The sequence below is a fragment of the Myotis myotis genome, unplaced genomic scaffold, assembly GCF_014108235.1.
Source record: "Myotis myotis isolate mMyoMyo1 unplaced genomic scaffold, mMyoMyo1.p scaffold_m19_p_17, whole genome shotgun sequence".
NCBI classification, from domain to species: domain Eukaryota; kingdom Metazoa; phylum Chordata; class Mammalia; order Chiroptera; family Vespertilionidae; genus Myotis; species Myotis myotis.
The window spans coordinates 9,871,104-9,887,787 of NW_023416321.1; the positions used below are offsets into that span (position 1 = coordinate 9,871,104).

Sequence of the window (16,684 nt, forward strand, 5' to 3'; positions counted from 1 at the left end):
GATTCAGCACATAAGAAAAATAACCAAGGAGGTAACCAAAGGAGGCCTGAGAGGCCAAGCAGGCAGGCCTAGGTTCCCGAGATGCTCCTACCCCGAAAGACAACTGCAAGTCCCCTTCTCTCTCTGGGCTTTTGTTTTCCCTCTGGCTATCCCTTCCTTCTTTGTATGGAGTTGGCGAGAATGCCCAGAACCAGCATTTTGATGCCATTACAAAAGAAACTCAGCACCATCACACATGGCCAGGAGCCAAATCAGAAATTTATTTGTGCTTTTCAAATCAGACAAAACAAGCAGAGACTCCCTTCTCCAAAGGAAAAACCTTCGACAGGAGGTTTCCTTCTCTCTCGCCTTCTCTGTGACAAGCCTGTGGGAAGGGCGGACGTGGCTGTGCGGGCATGTTTAGAGATGGAATGAGCTGTGACAAGGCAGGTGTAGTAACAGGTCTGCTGACTATGCCTCTTCCCACTTGTGCTTCGATGGTTTACAGTTACTAACAGGTGTCGGGGACGTGGTCTCTTCCGGAAAGAGAAGAGTCCGTGGTGTTGGTGGGGTAGCAGAGGTGGGAAGTGGGAGTTCTTGATGATCAGTTTCTTCATAAAGGCAGGCTAGAGAGAAGGATACATGTCCTACAGGAGGAAAAACACATACATTTGCATGTCTGATTTAAAATATAGAAGGCATAAAAGGGCGCAGAGTAAAAAGTGTCTCCCTGTCTCACAGTCATACAGCTTCTCTGTCCTTGGAGGCAACCAGCGTTAGCATTTTCTTTTCCTTCCAGAGCATCTCATCTATCTATATAAAACCCTAATATGCAAATAGACCAAATGGCAGAATGACTGGTGGGAAGACTGGTCACTATGACATGCACTAACCACCAGGGGGCAGATGCTCAATGCAGGAGCTGCTCCCAGCCTGCAGGCCCCGACCAGCGGCGGGGGCTGGCAAGCAGGTGGTGCCAGGCCCCAATCACCCCACCAGTTGCCCCACAGATTTACCCTGATCACTGGCCAGGCCTAGGGACCCTACTGGTGCACGAATTTCATGCACCAGGCCTCTAGTACATTTATAAGCAATTGGAAACTTCCTTTTTACATGAGTGGAGTAAGTTAGGCCTACCTTTCTTTGCTACTTTTTATTTATTTATTTATTTTTTTAAAATATATTTTATTGATTTTTTTACAGAGAGGAAGGGAGAGAGATAGAGAGCCAGAAACATCGATGAGAGAGAAACATCGATCAGCTGCCTCCTGCACATCCCCCACTGGGGATATGCCTGCAACCCAGGTACATGCCCTTGACCGGAATCGAACCTGGGACCTTTCAGTCCGCAGGCCGACGCTCTATCCACTGAGCCAAACCGGTTTCGGCTCTTTGCTACTTTTTAAATTTTTTATTTACCAACATATTTTAGAATGTATTCCATATCAATGCAGAGAATTTCTTTTTTCTTTTTTACTGTTGCATAGTATTCGATTCTATGAATGTACTACAGTTATTTGGCTAGTTCTCTATTGAACATTTAGTTTATTTCCAATGGTTTGTTATTACAAACAACCAACCTTGTGTGACGAACATTTTGCGTGTGTGCAAGTGTAGCTGTAGGATAAACTCCTAGATGTGGAATTGTTGGGTCAAAGAGAATGAGGAGATAAACAACTTTGTCAATAAATAAATCAGTCAAACTTGTGAATCTGCTTAGATTTGAGAGAAAAATTCCAACCCTTCTACATTCCTGGCCAGGAAATGAGCCCTCATTGGGAAAGTCATGAAGTCACACCTGTGCGACAGGTCTGCACTGGTGCTTTACGGTCGTACAAGGGCATCTGAAAGTAAGATCTATCCTTATGTATTTTCCTAAAAGAATCCACCTGGTCTGGAAGATTCCAAAGACAGTTTGTATTACTGTCACACATGTCATCCCTCACCCCCAGCAATAAAATCGGCTCCCATTTCAGGCCGGAAGATGGAGCTAGTGACATCATGCTAGCTTTGGGTGCCCTCTATCACCATCCTAATTCTAAACAAAACCCATTCCATGCCAAAGCGATTGCAACATTGTCTTACCCAAAGCAAGCACTTACCCAACTATTTTAAAATATGATGTGGTTTTTGCTCATAAAATGAAAGCCATATTCTTTATTACCTAAAAGTTAATTTATGTTCCCTAGGAATCTTCATACTGGGCTCGCCAATCATATTGTAATACATGGGCATTTGGGGGAAATAGTGCCATGCCTGGATTTGCGAGCTGGGATCTAGACCCATGCTTGTGGCACAGATTCCTAGTTGTCCCCAATATCCATTCTCCCCTTTTTATTTTATGAATGAACCCATCTTCCACTTTTAAGCTAGACACAATAAAGCTTTCTTTGCAGCTTTGTCTTTCTGTCTGTGTGTCTAAGTCAGGGGTGGGCAAACTTTTTGACTCGAGGGCCACAATGGGTTCTTAAACTGGACCGGAGGGCCAGAACAAAAGCATGGATGGAGTGTTTGTGTGAACTAATATAAATTCAAAGTAAACATCATTACATAAAAGGGTACGGTCTTTTTTTTTTTTTTTTTTTAGTTTTATTCATTTCAAACGGGCCGGATCCGGCCCGCGGGCCATAGTTTGCCCACGGCTGGTCTAAGTTCTGGCCAAAGGAACGTAAGCAGAAGTGGTATGTGCAACATCTGTGAAGTGTCCTTAAAGGGGAAGGTGTGCCCTTTTCCTTTTATTTTATGTTTTCTGCTGAGTAGGAAACAGGCATGATAGTTGGAGCTGGAACATCCGTCTTAGACCATGAGGTAACCTTAGGAATGTTGGCCACACACAGTGGAGCAAAAACAAAAAACAACAACAAAAAAGCAAGGTACCTGGGACCTAGTTGCCTTGTATTACTTACCTCTGGGTTTTTACAGAAGAGAAAAATAAATTTCCATGTTAATTAAATCAGTTATTTTGAGTTTTCTGTCACATGTAGTTGCACTTAATCATAACTGACACAGTCCCCTAATTTAGGAAAAACAATTCCAGAATCATCATCTTTCAGTGGTGAATTATTAGCATCACCTTTGGAAATGAAGCAAAGCTACTTCACTGGCAACTCTCATCCTTCACAGAGAAACAAAGGCACGGCCAACACATTCATTGGCAATAGTTCGGCTACCTGGGCTTCATCTTTCTTCTACTTCAAAGGCAGCTGTGAGGTACTCCTTTGGAACAATCCCAATGAGGCTGTTCAGTTCTCCTACCCACCAGCCATACATGTTATGCTCCTGAAAAATGAAGAGGGAATGGTTTCAGTTGGAATTTGGCCATGCTTCAGGTAATCTCTTATGTGACTGCATGGGAGATTCTGTGGGGTGGTTAACACCCTTGATGGGATTATTAAATTTAAAGAAGTCATCTAGAGGAGGAAAGCAAACTGTTTTCATTTTGCCATCTTCCTGTCTACACTGTAAACTTAGCACATCTGATGCCTTGCTGAATGTAAAGAGCCCCTTCCTTCCTTCCTTCCTTCCTTCCTTCCTTCCTTCCTTCCTTCCTTCCTTCCTTCTCTTCCTTCCTTTCCTTCTCTTCCTTCCTCCCTCCCTTCCTTTCCTTCCTTCCCTTCCTTCCTTCCTTCCTTCCTTCCTTCCTTCCTTCCTTCCTTCCTTCCTTCTCTTCCTTCCTTTCCTTCTCTTCCTTCCTCCCTCCCTTCCTTTCCTTCCTTCCCTTCCTTCCTTCTTCCTTCCTTCCTTCCTTCCTTCCTTCCTTCCTTCCTCCCTCCCTCCCTCCCTCCCTCCCTCCCTCCCTCCCTCCCTCCCTTTCCTCCCTTTCCTTCCTTCCTTCCTTCCTTCCTTCCTTCCTTCCTTCCTTCCTTCCTTCCTCCCTCCCTCCCTCCCTCCCTCCCTCCCTCCCTCCCTCCCTCCCTCCCTCCCTTCTTTCTTTCTTTCTTTCTTTCTTTCTTTCTTTCTTTCTTTCTTTCTTTCTTTCTTTCTTTCTTTCCCATAGAAAGTTGGACACACCCTGAAATGCCAGAACACTAAAAATATTCAGGGAGTCAGGTCATAGTTCAAATCAATATTTACCAAGCATCTTCTATGTGCAAAGTGCTGTTTGAGTTCCCATGAGATGTATAATGATGACTCAGAACACTGCTTGCTCCCTGGGAGCTTATAGCAGAGAGTAATGGGCTATGGAGTCAGACAGACTGGGATCTAATCCCCACTTGGTCATTTAGTAGCCATATGACCTTAAGCTCTCCTAGCTTTAACTTCCTCTTCTGTAAGAGTGGGGTGACTATCACCCCTCCCCTATGTGGTGGGGACATAAGTGACGCCACAGAAGTAAAAACAATTAATTCAAAGTAACTGATACGTAGTAGGTGCTCTAAACATTAGCGATGGGAGGTTGACAGGTACATTAATAATTACAGGCAGGCTAAGCGATTGAGCATCAACCCAGGAACCAAGAGGTCCTCGGGCCAGGGCACATGCCCGGGTTGAGGTTAATGTGGTTGTTTTCCAGGGTTCTGTCCTAACCTTCTGACTTGATGCACTTTCCTTGAGCAATCTTATATACCTCTGTGGTTTAGCTACTAATATCTGTGCAAATGACTCATAACCATAGCTCCAGCCCAGATCTAAATGATGGATTCCCAATACCCAAGTGTATGCCAAGCTGCTCACACTCAATATATCTTAAATTTAACCCATCACCCTGCTTCTATTTCCATTCCCACCCCCAAACTTTCTATCCCTCCTGTTTCTTCTATCTCAGGACATGGCACCACTATGAACTCAGTTACTCAAGCCAGAAACCCGAGAGTCATTTCCAATTTCACCCTCCTTTTCCAATCAGCCCTTGAGTCCTGTCAGTTCTCTTTCCAAAATGTTACTGGGATCCACCCACTTCTCTCCATGCCCATTGACAATATTCTAGAGTCATGTCACAGTCGTCTCTCAGGAGGACTATAGAAATAACCTCCAAATTGTTTCTGTATCTCCATTCTCATTCTCCCCCAATCTAGTCTTCATTCTGCAGCCAGAATCCTTCTGAAATGTCACTGCCCTGCTCAAAACCTTTCAGTGGGTTCCCACTGCCTATTTATTGCCAACTTCTTAACAAGGTGGACAAGGCCCTGCATGACCTGTTCCCGACCACTGCCTAGCACTTTCACTTACCCCCTAAGTCTAGTGGACCCTTAGTTAAACAGAACTTGTCTCAGCTGCTCCCATGGCTACACCCTCTCTCATCTTGGAGCCTTTCCTCTGCCGTTAGCTTCTACTTCCCTTCTCCCTCTCATGGGCTCACTCCTAAGCAGCTCTCAGATCTCAATTCCTGAGTCTTTCTAGATTCTCTAGAAACCTCTCCTTGCCACTCACTCTCTGACTGCGTGGGGCCCCTCTGACTATGAGATCCACAGGGCTGTGCCCTACGCTTCCCTGGAAATGAGCTCATCACGTTGTCTTGTATCGGTCTGCTTTTGCCTCAGTGCCAGTCACTAGGTGGAGAGTTTTGTGAGAGCTGGGACCTTGTTGGTTTTGTTTGCTGTTGTATTCCCAGCACTCAGTGTGGTACCCAGCACAGAATGGGGCCAAAAAAACACTTGTTAAATGAGGTTATGAAGAAATGAAGGGAGCAGTGGGGATTTGTACTCTCAGTTGAGCAGATGTAGTTACAACTAACTACAAAATATTCTCCTGGTGATTGAACTGGTTGTGGCAGGAAGAGAGCAACTGCCTTTGGAGACATTTTCCCCAAATGGCTCCCTAAGTACCATGAAGACAGACTCAAATGGCAAAAGAAGTGAGACCTTTGAGTTGGCCCTAAAAGAAACAGAGAATTATCTTTAAAAATCCGTCTGAAATAAATGAATGTGTCTACTGCCTCTCCCCACCAGACCTTATTTCCTCTCCGCCCCCCCCCCCCAGACCAACTCCCCTACTGTCTGCACTGCCTTATGGGAAATTACCCAGAATTCCTTAGCCTGTGCTGTTAGAACATTTTAAAGCTTCTATCAGTACAAGTTATGTTCCGGTCCACCTCCTAACACTTAGGGCAGTTTCTGCCGTAAGTTTTCTTGCAGTATTGTCTTGTGTTAGCATGTCACTGCAATGGCCATGTCTACAGGGCCTTGTTGCAAAGGGTAAACACATCCTCTGTTGTCTTCTCTCATTGGAACTCATACAAACTCTAGCTTTAGTTCTGTTATCTCACAGGTGGGGAGGGCATGATGTCTGACAGCCTTTTGATCACAGCCAGCTTGCTTAAACATGTGTGAAGAGTGGCCTTCTACCTACCAGATGCTGTCATCTTCATCACCTGAGGGGCTCAGAGAGGACTTCCTCTCCGTAGGGACTAGTCACGACTCCTGACTCTGACATCGCCCTTTAGCCTAATGCCAGGAGTAGGACCAGGCCTGGGGAAGGTGCACCGTCAACTCAAAGAGGGTGCAAACAGGATGCAGATGAGGCACGGCATGACACCGGCCAAGACGCGGCTCCCAGTCACCGTGCTCTTGCTCGAGGGGAACACTGACCCTGTCGATCACAGATGTGGCAGCCTCACCACAGTGGTGAGAACTGAAATGAGTGAAATCAACTCTCTGCCCTTCAAAACAAAAATGCCGGCAGAAGTGTAAGGAGGAAGGCAGAGTCTCAGAGACCATATGTATCCTGCTGTGGGAGCCTCGGAGCTTAATCAAAGCACCTACAGGTCCTGAGGTCTGACTGTCTTTTCCAGATTTCATCCCTTGGCTGGATACCCGAAAAGGGCTGCAGGGCTGAGATGTTTAAAGCATGAATGGAGCATTTCCAGTCTTCTCTTTCACTGCCCCCCACCCCCATGCTTTGCTCCAGCCCAGTCTGAACACCACGAGGTATTTTAAAATAATTTCTACTTTGATGAATTGCTGGGGAGTCCACAATTGCTCATAATCAAAGGGAGAAAAATGCAAATGAGATCCGGCCGAGAACTATCACCACCAAACGTTTATTTCACTGCACAGTGCCAAAAAGAATTAAAACAACATTAAACTCACAGCAATCATGTTTAAGCCCTCGTTTCCAAGTGCCAAATTGCACCACTCTGGATCATACAGATGTTCGTTAATTATGCTAATTTTTATTAAACTATTAAAATGGAGAGAGTCCTGGCTCAGCCAGGCAGACCCCAGCTCTGAATGAACTCTGCTCTTGTCTAGAGGTGTTAATTTACTGCATTTTTTATTAAGTTGCTGATTCTTGGATTAGTTTTGGGAAGGCAGAGAGGCCTGAATTCTTGGGATCAACATTTCAAATAAAGTTTGACTTCTTTTTGCCCAGATGTTTGGAAAGACAAGAAAAATGTGCAGACATTCCTGGAAGACCTCAAATACTCACTATGGGGATACATACCTACAGGTGACAATGTCAGGGAATCAGAATTACAAAGGCTCCCCATGCTGTAACTCCATATACACTGTGTATGGTAGAGCTAAAATGTTAATTATACAAAACTGTTCATTGAAGATGCTTTAGATAAGAATATAAAAAGCTATTTAAAAAATCCTTCACATCAGGGCTTGCTTCTTGCCACAGTCTTTTAAGAAGACTTTCACTGAAAATAGTACATTGTGTGGTCTGTTCTCGTCATTAGTATCTCTAGGCTTGATGAAACATCTGTTCCCCTCAACATCAACTCTGCCTCACCTCACTGACCCCCCCCCAAATGAAGGAGTCTTAAAAAGGAGGGTTGGCTACTTGGAGTCCATTATCTGGATGGAGAAGCCACTGGCCTGGGTGAGCAGAGCATTGAGTGAACCTGACATCGACACAGCCCTCACCAACAGCAACCATCAGAAGTGTTGATGGGGGATTGCACGCTGCCATCAACGGATTTATGCTGCTAATCTCCATCCACAAGGAAAAAACAACCCTACCAAACCTGCCATAAAAAGAACAGCAAATTCTATAAACAAAAAGCAGTATGGCCACCAACCACGGGCGCGTCGCACAGCTGGACTCTGCCTCCAGTGGTTTCCTATTGCTGTTTACGGTTTCAAGACTATCATGGACCTCCTCGGTGCTCCTCCTGTCACAGGGCCCTGAGTCCCTGTGTGGGGCTGCAAATACCCTGTCAGTAGGTGTCAGGGGATATCAGGGGGGAAACCAGCAGGCGCCTATCATAAGCCTTAAAAGAGATTAAATACCCCTTCTCCATGATTGCTACATTTTAATTTCTCTCCTCCCCGCTGCTTCCTATTTGTATAAGCTCTTCCATGGCTCCCCTGGAGTAGCACAGACATGACCTGAAATGACCAGCCTGTCTTGGATGAGAATTCAATTTCTAGGCTCAGTGACTCCTAGGCTGTTCCAACAACAGGAAGTCTCCATCCTCTAGGACACAGATTCGTAAGCTGGAGCCTGTGAGCCCCTGGCCTGTCCGTGGACGGACGTGAAGGAATCTTTGAACTCCTTGAAACTGGTGTAGAATTTGGTGTGCATGTGTACACGTGTCTTGTCCCTGGGGTGCGGCCCAGATCTTTGATCAGATTCTCAAAGGATTTATAAACCTGCTACAGTTTACAAACCAGTGCTCTAGGGCAGCGGTCGCCAACTGGTGGTTCGTGGTCCATGAGGTGGTCCGTGAGGTCCGAAAGGTTGGCGACCGCTGCTCTAGGGGGAAAATGCGATGATCTTGATGGCCGGGATCTGCACTTTGGCCCAGTATGGCCACCTTCACCTGCCTCCCTCTTTTTTTTTTTTTTTTAAATAAAGTATTTAAAAAATATATATTTCTTTATTGATTTCAGAGAGGAAGAGAGAAGGAGAGAGAGATAGAAACATCAATGAAGAGAGAGAATCATTGATCAGCTGCCTCCTGTACAACCCCTACTGGGGATCGAGCCCACAACCTAGGCATGTGCCCTTGGCCGGAATGGAACCTGGGACCCTTCCGTCCGCAGGCTGACGCTCTATCCACCGGGCCAAGCCGGCTAGGGCCTCCCTCCCTCTTTTGAAAAAATACAATGAAAGGAAATCAAGAATCCCTGTTCCTGCTGCTGGGTTTCCTATGTGTCAGCCTCCAGCTGCAGAGTCTGTTTCTTCCTCAAATGCTGACCAAGCCTGCTTATCCCTTCGAAGGCACCACCGCTTTCACCGTGACTTAGAAGCTGTGGTGTCTTCCCATAGCTTCCATTCAGACGCACACGATGGCGTGGGGAACCAGCTGCTTGCCACAGCCAGCTCCCCCCGAGAACGTTCCTAATAGAAATGTCCTCTCTTCACACTGAATTGGGCTTTAGACAAGCTTCCGTGGGACGAGATTCCCAGAAAAATGTCTCAGACTTTTGTTCTTTTAACCGCCGAAGTTCACTATATCTGCGCTTGTAAACAACAGAATTCCTCTTCAAGAGGACAATCGATCAGCCCTAACATGAAAGATCAATAAATGCTTGATAGATGTATGGGAAAGGCCAGTCAATCACAGAATTATTTGTTTATGATTGCTTATTTCTCTACGAGGGCTTGTGCATCATACATTATCATCAGTAAAGGTGGGGAGTTTGAATTCCTCGGTGGAGTAGATCGTAATATTCCAGGGCCAGCCGAAAACATCATATTTCTACTCTGGACTGGCCCACAATTTCTCTACTCTTAAAATCCAGCTTTGGAAATGTAATGCCTTCTGAGGCTATCATAAATGATTAAATAAATGGATGGCTCTAACTCAGCACCCTTCCTACTGCTGAGAAAAACAAGACCGGACAGGAATTGCTCACCAAAGACAAACAGGTGCCTGCTTTTCAGCACAAGTGGTTTCGTGAAGGAGAAAGGAAGTGGTCAGCTGGGTGGACAGTGGGTTAGTGGTGTTGAAACCTGTGAAGAGCTCAGAGCTCAGGACTTGGCTGAAACCTTGGCGGCCTCTCCAGACGATTTCACACCATGTTTTGAGTTGCTGGCCATCATTTTCTCTCTCCTCCATTATTCAGAGTTTTGATCTATGAATCATACAAATGAATCACGAAATTTGCCTCAATTGACCCAGTGTATTGTTACATTTCAGAGAATTTGCTAACCTGGAGGTCGATGAGCCTGGATTCGGGGTAGTGCGGGTAAGGTACGTGAGTGTAAGAAAGGGGACATGGAAAGGTTGGGTGGTCAGTGAGAGCCATTGGGGGCGGGGGGGAGGGTACAGAGCAACAATTCTACAAAGCTCACTCCCTGGCCAAGTGTTCCGAGGAGAAGAGGGATGTGTCAGCTAGACGGAAGGTCCGAGAGCACTCCAGAGCCTCCAGTCTGAAGCTGATGTCCTGCAAGGGGTATGGGTGGATGACGATCAAGGCAAGGCCAGGGAGGTGTGCAGGACCTGTGTACAAACTGGACACTGTCGGTGATGGAAGGGCGGGCAAAACGCATGGTGTGCCTGACAGAAAAATCATGAGCTGTGAAGGGAAGAGGGAGGGTGGGACGGGGCTGCAAGGAAAGAGAAACAAGGAAGAAACCCACAACTTGAACTTGGCCTGAAGAACAGAGAAAAGAGAAAGGGAAGGGAAACACTTTGCAGTTGAGAGACAGCAAGGTGCCAAGTGCAGAATTCAGGAACAATAGAGACAGCACCATTTTGGAGCTGATAGGATTGTGATGCCATGTGAGACCTGCGTATTAATGTGTATTCCATAAACTGTGCAGCTCGCAGCTCTGAGCCGCTCTGTTTTGCTCTGACCGCAGTACCAGCCTCAGGCACCACAACACAATTTGGAAACAATGTGACGGAAATGTTTAATCTGCTCGGCCCATCTGTGCTGCGTATTTCTCCAGCTCTCCCTGAGAGAGGCGCCTTGAATCTCCACATTGCCTTTAATATTCTCCTAAATCACCTCCCCACTGCACTTCAAGGGCCATTGCTACAATATCACAGGTTCATCTAAAGTGCAATGGGGAGGGGGCTGGGGAGGAGGCACAGGCCGGGATATTTTTTATTTTAAAATAATTTCCAGAGATGGTCTTTTCTGCTTCCTTTAAAAAAAAGGAGAAAAGTTATTCTACTGTTGCCGTAAGGTTATTGAGGTTGTTTGGTGCAAAACAGGGTAGGATAGAGTGGAATCATTCTCCAAAGAATTATTTTTATTAATCTCGATTCCCTCAATTGGACACGGGAGGGGGTGAGCAGATGCTCGTTCCCTCTTATCTCTTTTTCTCGCACCTTGCGAGGGTGATGTGTTCATTTGGGGCTGGTGCCTCTCTGCTTCACGCTGTCTGCATCGGGTATGGGTTTGACCCTGCCCTACTCTAAACAAAGCCATCTTGTTCAGCACAGGTACACATTTAGTGTCTGGCCAACATGCCCGCATCAGAAAGGGACACTGTCTGCATTATTTATTTTAGCTTAAAATCTTAGGTTTTTCTCTCTTTCAGTACAGATGTGGCGTGTCAGATTTCTGCTCCCTTTCCCCCACTTGATTTTGCCAGATTCTGTGATTTGGGGTTTTAGACTATAGGAAGGAAGCTTGGAGTAGGTTTCGGAGAATGAGGGGACGACAAGTCACCACGTTCCAGACCTTAGACAAATGGAAGAGAGTTGCACATCAAGAAAATTAGGATTCCTTTTGCTTTGTGAATTAAAGAAATGAATAATTTAATCCTCAAGATTGTTCCGGCGAGGGAAAGGCAACGTCCCAGTTGCGGAGCCCTACGGCCTGTCGGTGTGTTACATCATCTGCACACATAGGCGTTTCCATGACAACCGCTTATAGCTTCATTTCCTGGATCCCTCTAGGGGGTGTCACAGCCAGATCCACCTGCTTTTCACCCTACCCTCGGTGGGGTCATGGTAAGGTCGCCAGAATAAATGAACGCGGGTACTAATGATCTGTTTACTGCTGTTTATGCTCTGTGTGTGTCAGGGGCACGCACATTTAGAGAGCTCATTATGGTTGCAATTAGAATGCACCATCGCTAGATATTTAACTCCTTTTTCTTTTAAATTAGCATTTTAATAACATTCTTAGAGCAGAGAAACAAAATGACCATTTTTCACGGACAAACTTCTAGCTGTAGGTGCAACTTTAATGGCAAAGTTGTGAAGGGGAAAGAAGGGAGGAAAAAAAGAAAAAGGCCATTTTTACTACTTTCACCCTCCTTCTTACCAAAAGGATATTTTTATTTGCTTTCTAACACACTCAATTTCCTAAATTTGTTTTGAATCCAATTATTTTGGGTGGTTTAAAGCACCGTACTCTTGTTGGACGGAAATTAGCAGCGATTGAAATTAATTTTCTATGTGACCTGTGAAAGGGGCTAAAATAATTACAAGTGTGTATAAGAAACCCCTTCTCCAAAAGAACCTGCTGTAGGATCAGGCTGTGATCAAATGATACTATTATTGGAATATCTTTATACAATAATCGCAGGGGCCATTTTCTTTAAAACGGTGATTGCAATTTTGTTTCTATTTTATAATCCTCAGGATTATTTTATGGAGGAGCAACGATGACAAAAACATCATTATAGACAGGACAAATATTAAGCAGGGAGAATGAAAATAACACCACATCATTTCCCATTTAAAAATGGCACGGTCTTGGAGTATCAAAAAGCCAGAGAGATAGAACAGGAAAGATACCGTGTGGAGACCCACGGGGTCAGAATGTGCCATAAGGCGTTGCTTTTTAGGAACCAGCCAGCACCTTCGCTAGGTGTTTCTAGATGCTCTGTTTGCGGGAAGTACAGTGAAAAATAACAATTTGAATGTTTCGATTATCTTTCGCAGTCCATTCCATTTTCATTATTTATTTCCTATAAGCCGGGACCTTGCTGAACATAATTCTGCAGACAAGGAGCTGGATGGGACAGCCGATGTGAACGAGGCGATAGATGGTGGGTGCGTGTAAGATAGATGCTATGCGTTTATGAAAAAGAGCAGTCTGTCTGCATGCGAACATCCACCAAGTAGAACGAGTGTGTACGCGGAAGCTGGTATTGATGGGTGGGGGAAAAGAGTGTAAGGAAGCTCGTATGGGAACAAGCACGCCGAGCCTGAAAAGGGTTTGCTTTCTTTCCTTATCCTCTTGGAACCCACGCCCAGGTTCCGTTAAGATGTCCCCTGCTTGCGGTGGCTCCTGCGATACCTCACAAGCCTTCCCATGACAACAGTCGGGGGATTTCACAGTTAGAAGACTCAGGAGGTCAATAGTTGAAAAGTGAGAGTTAGAAAGAGACTTATTTATGGACATCCAAACAAACCCACTGAAAAAGCCCTGATAGAAAGAGGAAAAAAATTTAAAGACGCAGCAGGAAAAAAAAAAAAAAAAAGCCTTTGTAAAGATGCAGGTTGAAAATGTTTATGCTTTTGAATTAGCCTATTTGCACCTTAGAATCTGCCGTTTCATAAATAAAATACGGGTGGCATAGACTATAATTTGGTGATAGCTACCCCAGGACATGTCTAGATGCACTTCTGTTATTTTAATTAAATACTGCATTATGGTTTGTGACAACTACATAGCTACAGCGTAAATGAATTCAGAATTAAAGTGTTACTTAGGCATCCAGTAATTTTTGTTTCATTCCCCAGTTTTACAGAGCAAAGAGCTATAAAATCAAGATGTTGGTTCATTTACAGATGGGGCAGGATTGTTGTTGCTGTTTTTTTTCTCCTTAATCCTCATGCACAAAAAGAAGACAGAGCTGAGTCTGGCTCCCAACACTCTTAGCTTATGAGCCACCACATCACAAAGAAAAACACAGCCTCTTGACTATAATGTGAATGCTGAATATTAATTGCTGGTATTATGCTTATCTTTCTAGCCGGGTCTGTCTTTTCATAATTATTCTGATGGGCTGCAGTCTTGCATGCCAGGAGATTTTTCCTCCTCTAACAGTTAGAAACCTATTTTATTTTATTTAAAAAAAAAAATCTTCAAGTTCAGTGCTCCTTGGAAGTTTTTTGTATCTGGAACCCTTCCCAAATACAAAATATTAGTGGGAAGAGAGAAGCCACTGAAGCTCTTTGCTGAAAAGATGATGCACGTTTCTGCATCTGAAAGAAAATATATTTTTCATTCTAGCAATATTAACGTTTCCTTAATGAAGCTGGAGAGGGTGTTACAATCTGATATAATCAGTTGGTTAGTTTAAATGTCACGTCGCTAGCAAATCATAAGAAAGGGAGAGAATATTATCATCTAACAGGCACAGATTTTCACACAAAATTAATATGGTAGAGTAAAAAGATTTTTGTTCAAATCTGAGCATGTAATTGTATCATTACTGTGTCATATGTCAGGGTGAAAGATTTTAAAGAACAAGTTTTCTGAAACCATTGTCTTATTTCTAGTTTGATAGGCAATATAATCTTTTTATTAGCCTTAAATACCACAGGTCTAGCAATGTCTGCTAATCCCAGCTTTTCTGTGTTCTCACCCATTACCCCAAACCCCTTATTGCTAATCCTATAACCTCATTTGCAATGAGGTTATAATTTGCTTCAATATTTTGCTAGTTTGGTTGGAGAGCTGACTGCATACACTACCAAGAAACACTGGCAGGCAAAGGTTTCAGGGTGGGGGGGGGGGAGCTGAGTTCCTTTTGAGAAAATAATTACACAGAAACAAAGCTTTTGTGACTCCTTTTAAACAGAGCATCTCCCGAAATGCCATGCAGCCTCCCTGGCAGATTAGTGAGGAGTTCATTACTAAATCTCTGTCTAACACACGTGCGGTTGACTCTGGAGGAGCTGCTTGTTATAACACTGGCAGCGGGAAATGGAGGGAATGTCACCGTTAAAGACACAAATTTCCCCCATAATATATTCGAATGGAAACCTCTGAATCCAATACTACATGGGCATATCTAATAAATTCACAATATTTCAGCCTCAACAGCCTTCACCGGTTAGTTTTAAAGATTTATGTGGTAAAAAATTACTCAGTGATGAATATGGTTTATTCTGTGCAGTATTGGAGGTATAAGGAATTAAACTACCGTCTTTAACAGTGAATTTATTATTACCTCTGTCAAAAGACGAAGACTTTAACAGCACTTGTTATAAATTCACTGCAAAATAAATGGCTGGAATTTTTTTTTTTTTTTTTTACGCTGGAGTTTGTAAAGCATCGGGCTGTTCTGAGCATGAACCTAAACCTGCCACGGCTTATATGGTTCTAGGTAAACATTTCTGTCCAGGCCTCAGTTAATTATTTGCTCTGGGACTTTCCACCTGACTGAAAGGTGTGTGTGTGTGTGAGTGTGTGTGTGTGTGAGTGTATGTGAGTGTGTGTGTGTGTGTGTGTGTGTGTAGAAAGTAAAAGGTCCCATCCAGGACAACAGTTTAGGAGTAAGGAGATTAAACTGCAAAATGCCAATTTTATTCTCTTTTTATAATAAATGGCCAGGTTTGGAGGATACAGTTGATATGCAGTTTGGCCTCTTATTAGCAGGTTTACATGCATGCATCTGCACACACACACACACACACACACACGCACACACACAAACACCCACTCCCTTTTGTCCTCTCTTGGAATGGGTGTCCCCTCATTTATAAAAATTACCTGGAAGGAATGAGGCTGCCAGGGTTTGTTCTAGACGATTGGTTCCTGTCTGGGGGAAAGGAATGGCCTCGACCGAATCTGACCGGTGTGTGACCGTTGCCTTCCAGCTGACCCCAAATCCCATTCCCATCCTCCGAACTCTATAGCCTCCCATAGGGGTTATTAATGAGAGAAAACACCATCATCATCATCATCTTCGTCATCACAGCACAGCGTTGACCTGCTTGTTAACATGAAATGGGGTGGTGGGGACAGCTTCTGCTTCTCTTTCTTATCATCATAAATAAGAACAGATATTTTCCGATGGTATCCCCCCTGCCCGCCCCCTTTGGTAAGGTCAGAGGTGAATAATAGCTCTTTGACAAGCATTGATCAGTTTCATCACACTGTTTGGGCAGCCAGCCCCCAGGCCTATATTCTCCCTACTTACTACCCACGAATTACCTCCCCAATAACCTCACCCATCCCCCACACTGCCGAGCAGAGGCTAATGGTGCCTGAGGAAGTCCTAAATGGACACTAGATGTCACCAAACACCTCCTTTCCCTCAGAGCCCTGACATTAAAAACAAAAAAAAACCCACACCCACCCACACACCCTTTCATTTAAAGCAATCGAAGGGATTAACTTATCTGTTTTTATGAGGGTTCTTGCCACATTCAACTAAGCACACTTAAAAGAGGAAGTATTGCTGCGTTCAGATAATTTTTACAACATACAAATCTCTTTTGGAGGGGCTGGGGGTCAAGGGAGGGAGAAGGTCTACACGCTTTAAGGAGTCCTTTGAGGGAGTAGGCGGAGAACACTGGGCTTTCAGAAGCCCGTTATCACGGACAGGGAGTTCTGTTAACATAGACCAGGTGTGCGGGGACAGGCCTGCTGCATTCGGATCGCAAGGAGCTGGGGTTGGAGCTAGGATTCGGCCTGAGTTTAAGTAGCTCCAACCCAGTGCTGGAAGCTAAATGTCACTCAGGGTGACAAAATCGGTCCACCCTCGTGCACGTAAAGCCCATGGCCATCTCGCAGCATCATGTGTTAGATGTGAAACTTGGCCTTGCCTATGAGAGGCCCTGTTTCCATATCAACCGCACCGGCAGAGAAGACAACCGAAGTCGGTGTGTTTGGGCCACAAGGGTATCTTCGCACCCCAGCTAAGCTGCCACGTAAGCATAAACCGTATGCGC

At 44.6% G+C, this 16,684-nt stretch overlaps 1 protein-coding gene across 1 annotated transcript in view; it reads right to left on the reverse strand.

Annotated features, from left to right (window-relative positions):
- Nucleotides 1-240: 240 nt before the first annotated feature.
- Nucleotides 241-16,684, reverse strand: part of SKAP1 (src kinase associated phosphoprotein 1) — a 256,606-nt gene continuing 240,162 nt past the window's right edge. The window contains exons 12-13 of the mRNA XM_036339230.1: nt 3,150-3,258; nt 241-626 (exon numbers count right to left, since the gene is read on the reverse strand). Of these exons, the coding sequence (XP_036195123.1) occupies nt 3,157-3,258 (102 nt within the window). The 3' untranslated portion in view covers nt 241-626; nt 3,150-3,156. The remainder of the gene's footprint in view (nt 627-3,149; nt 3,259-16,684) is intronic.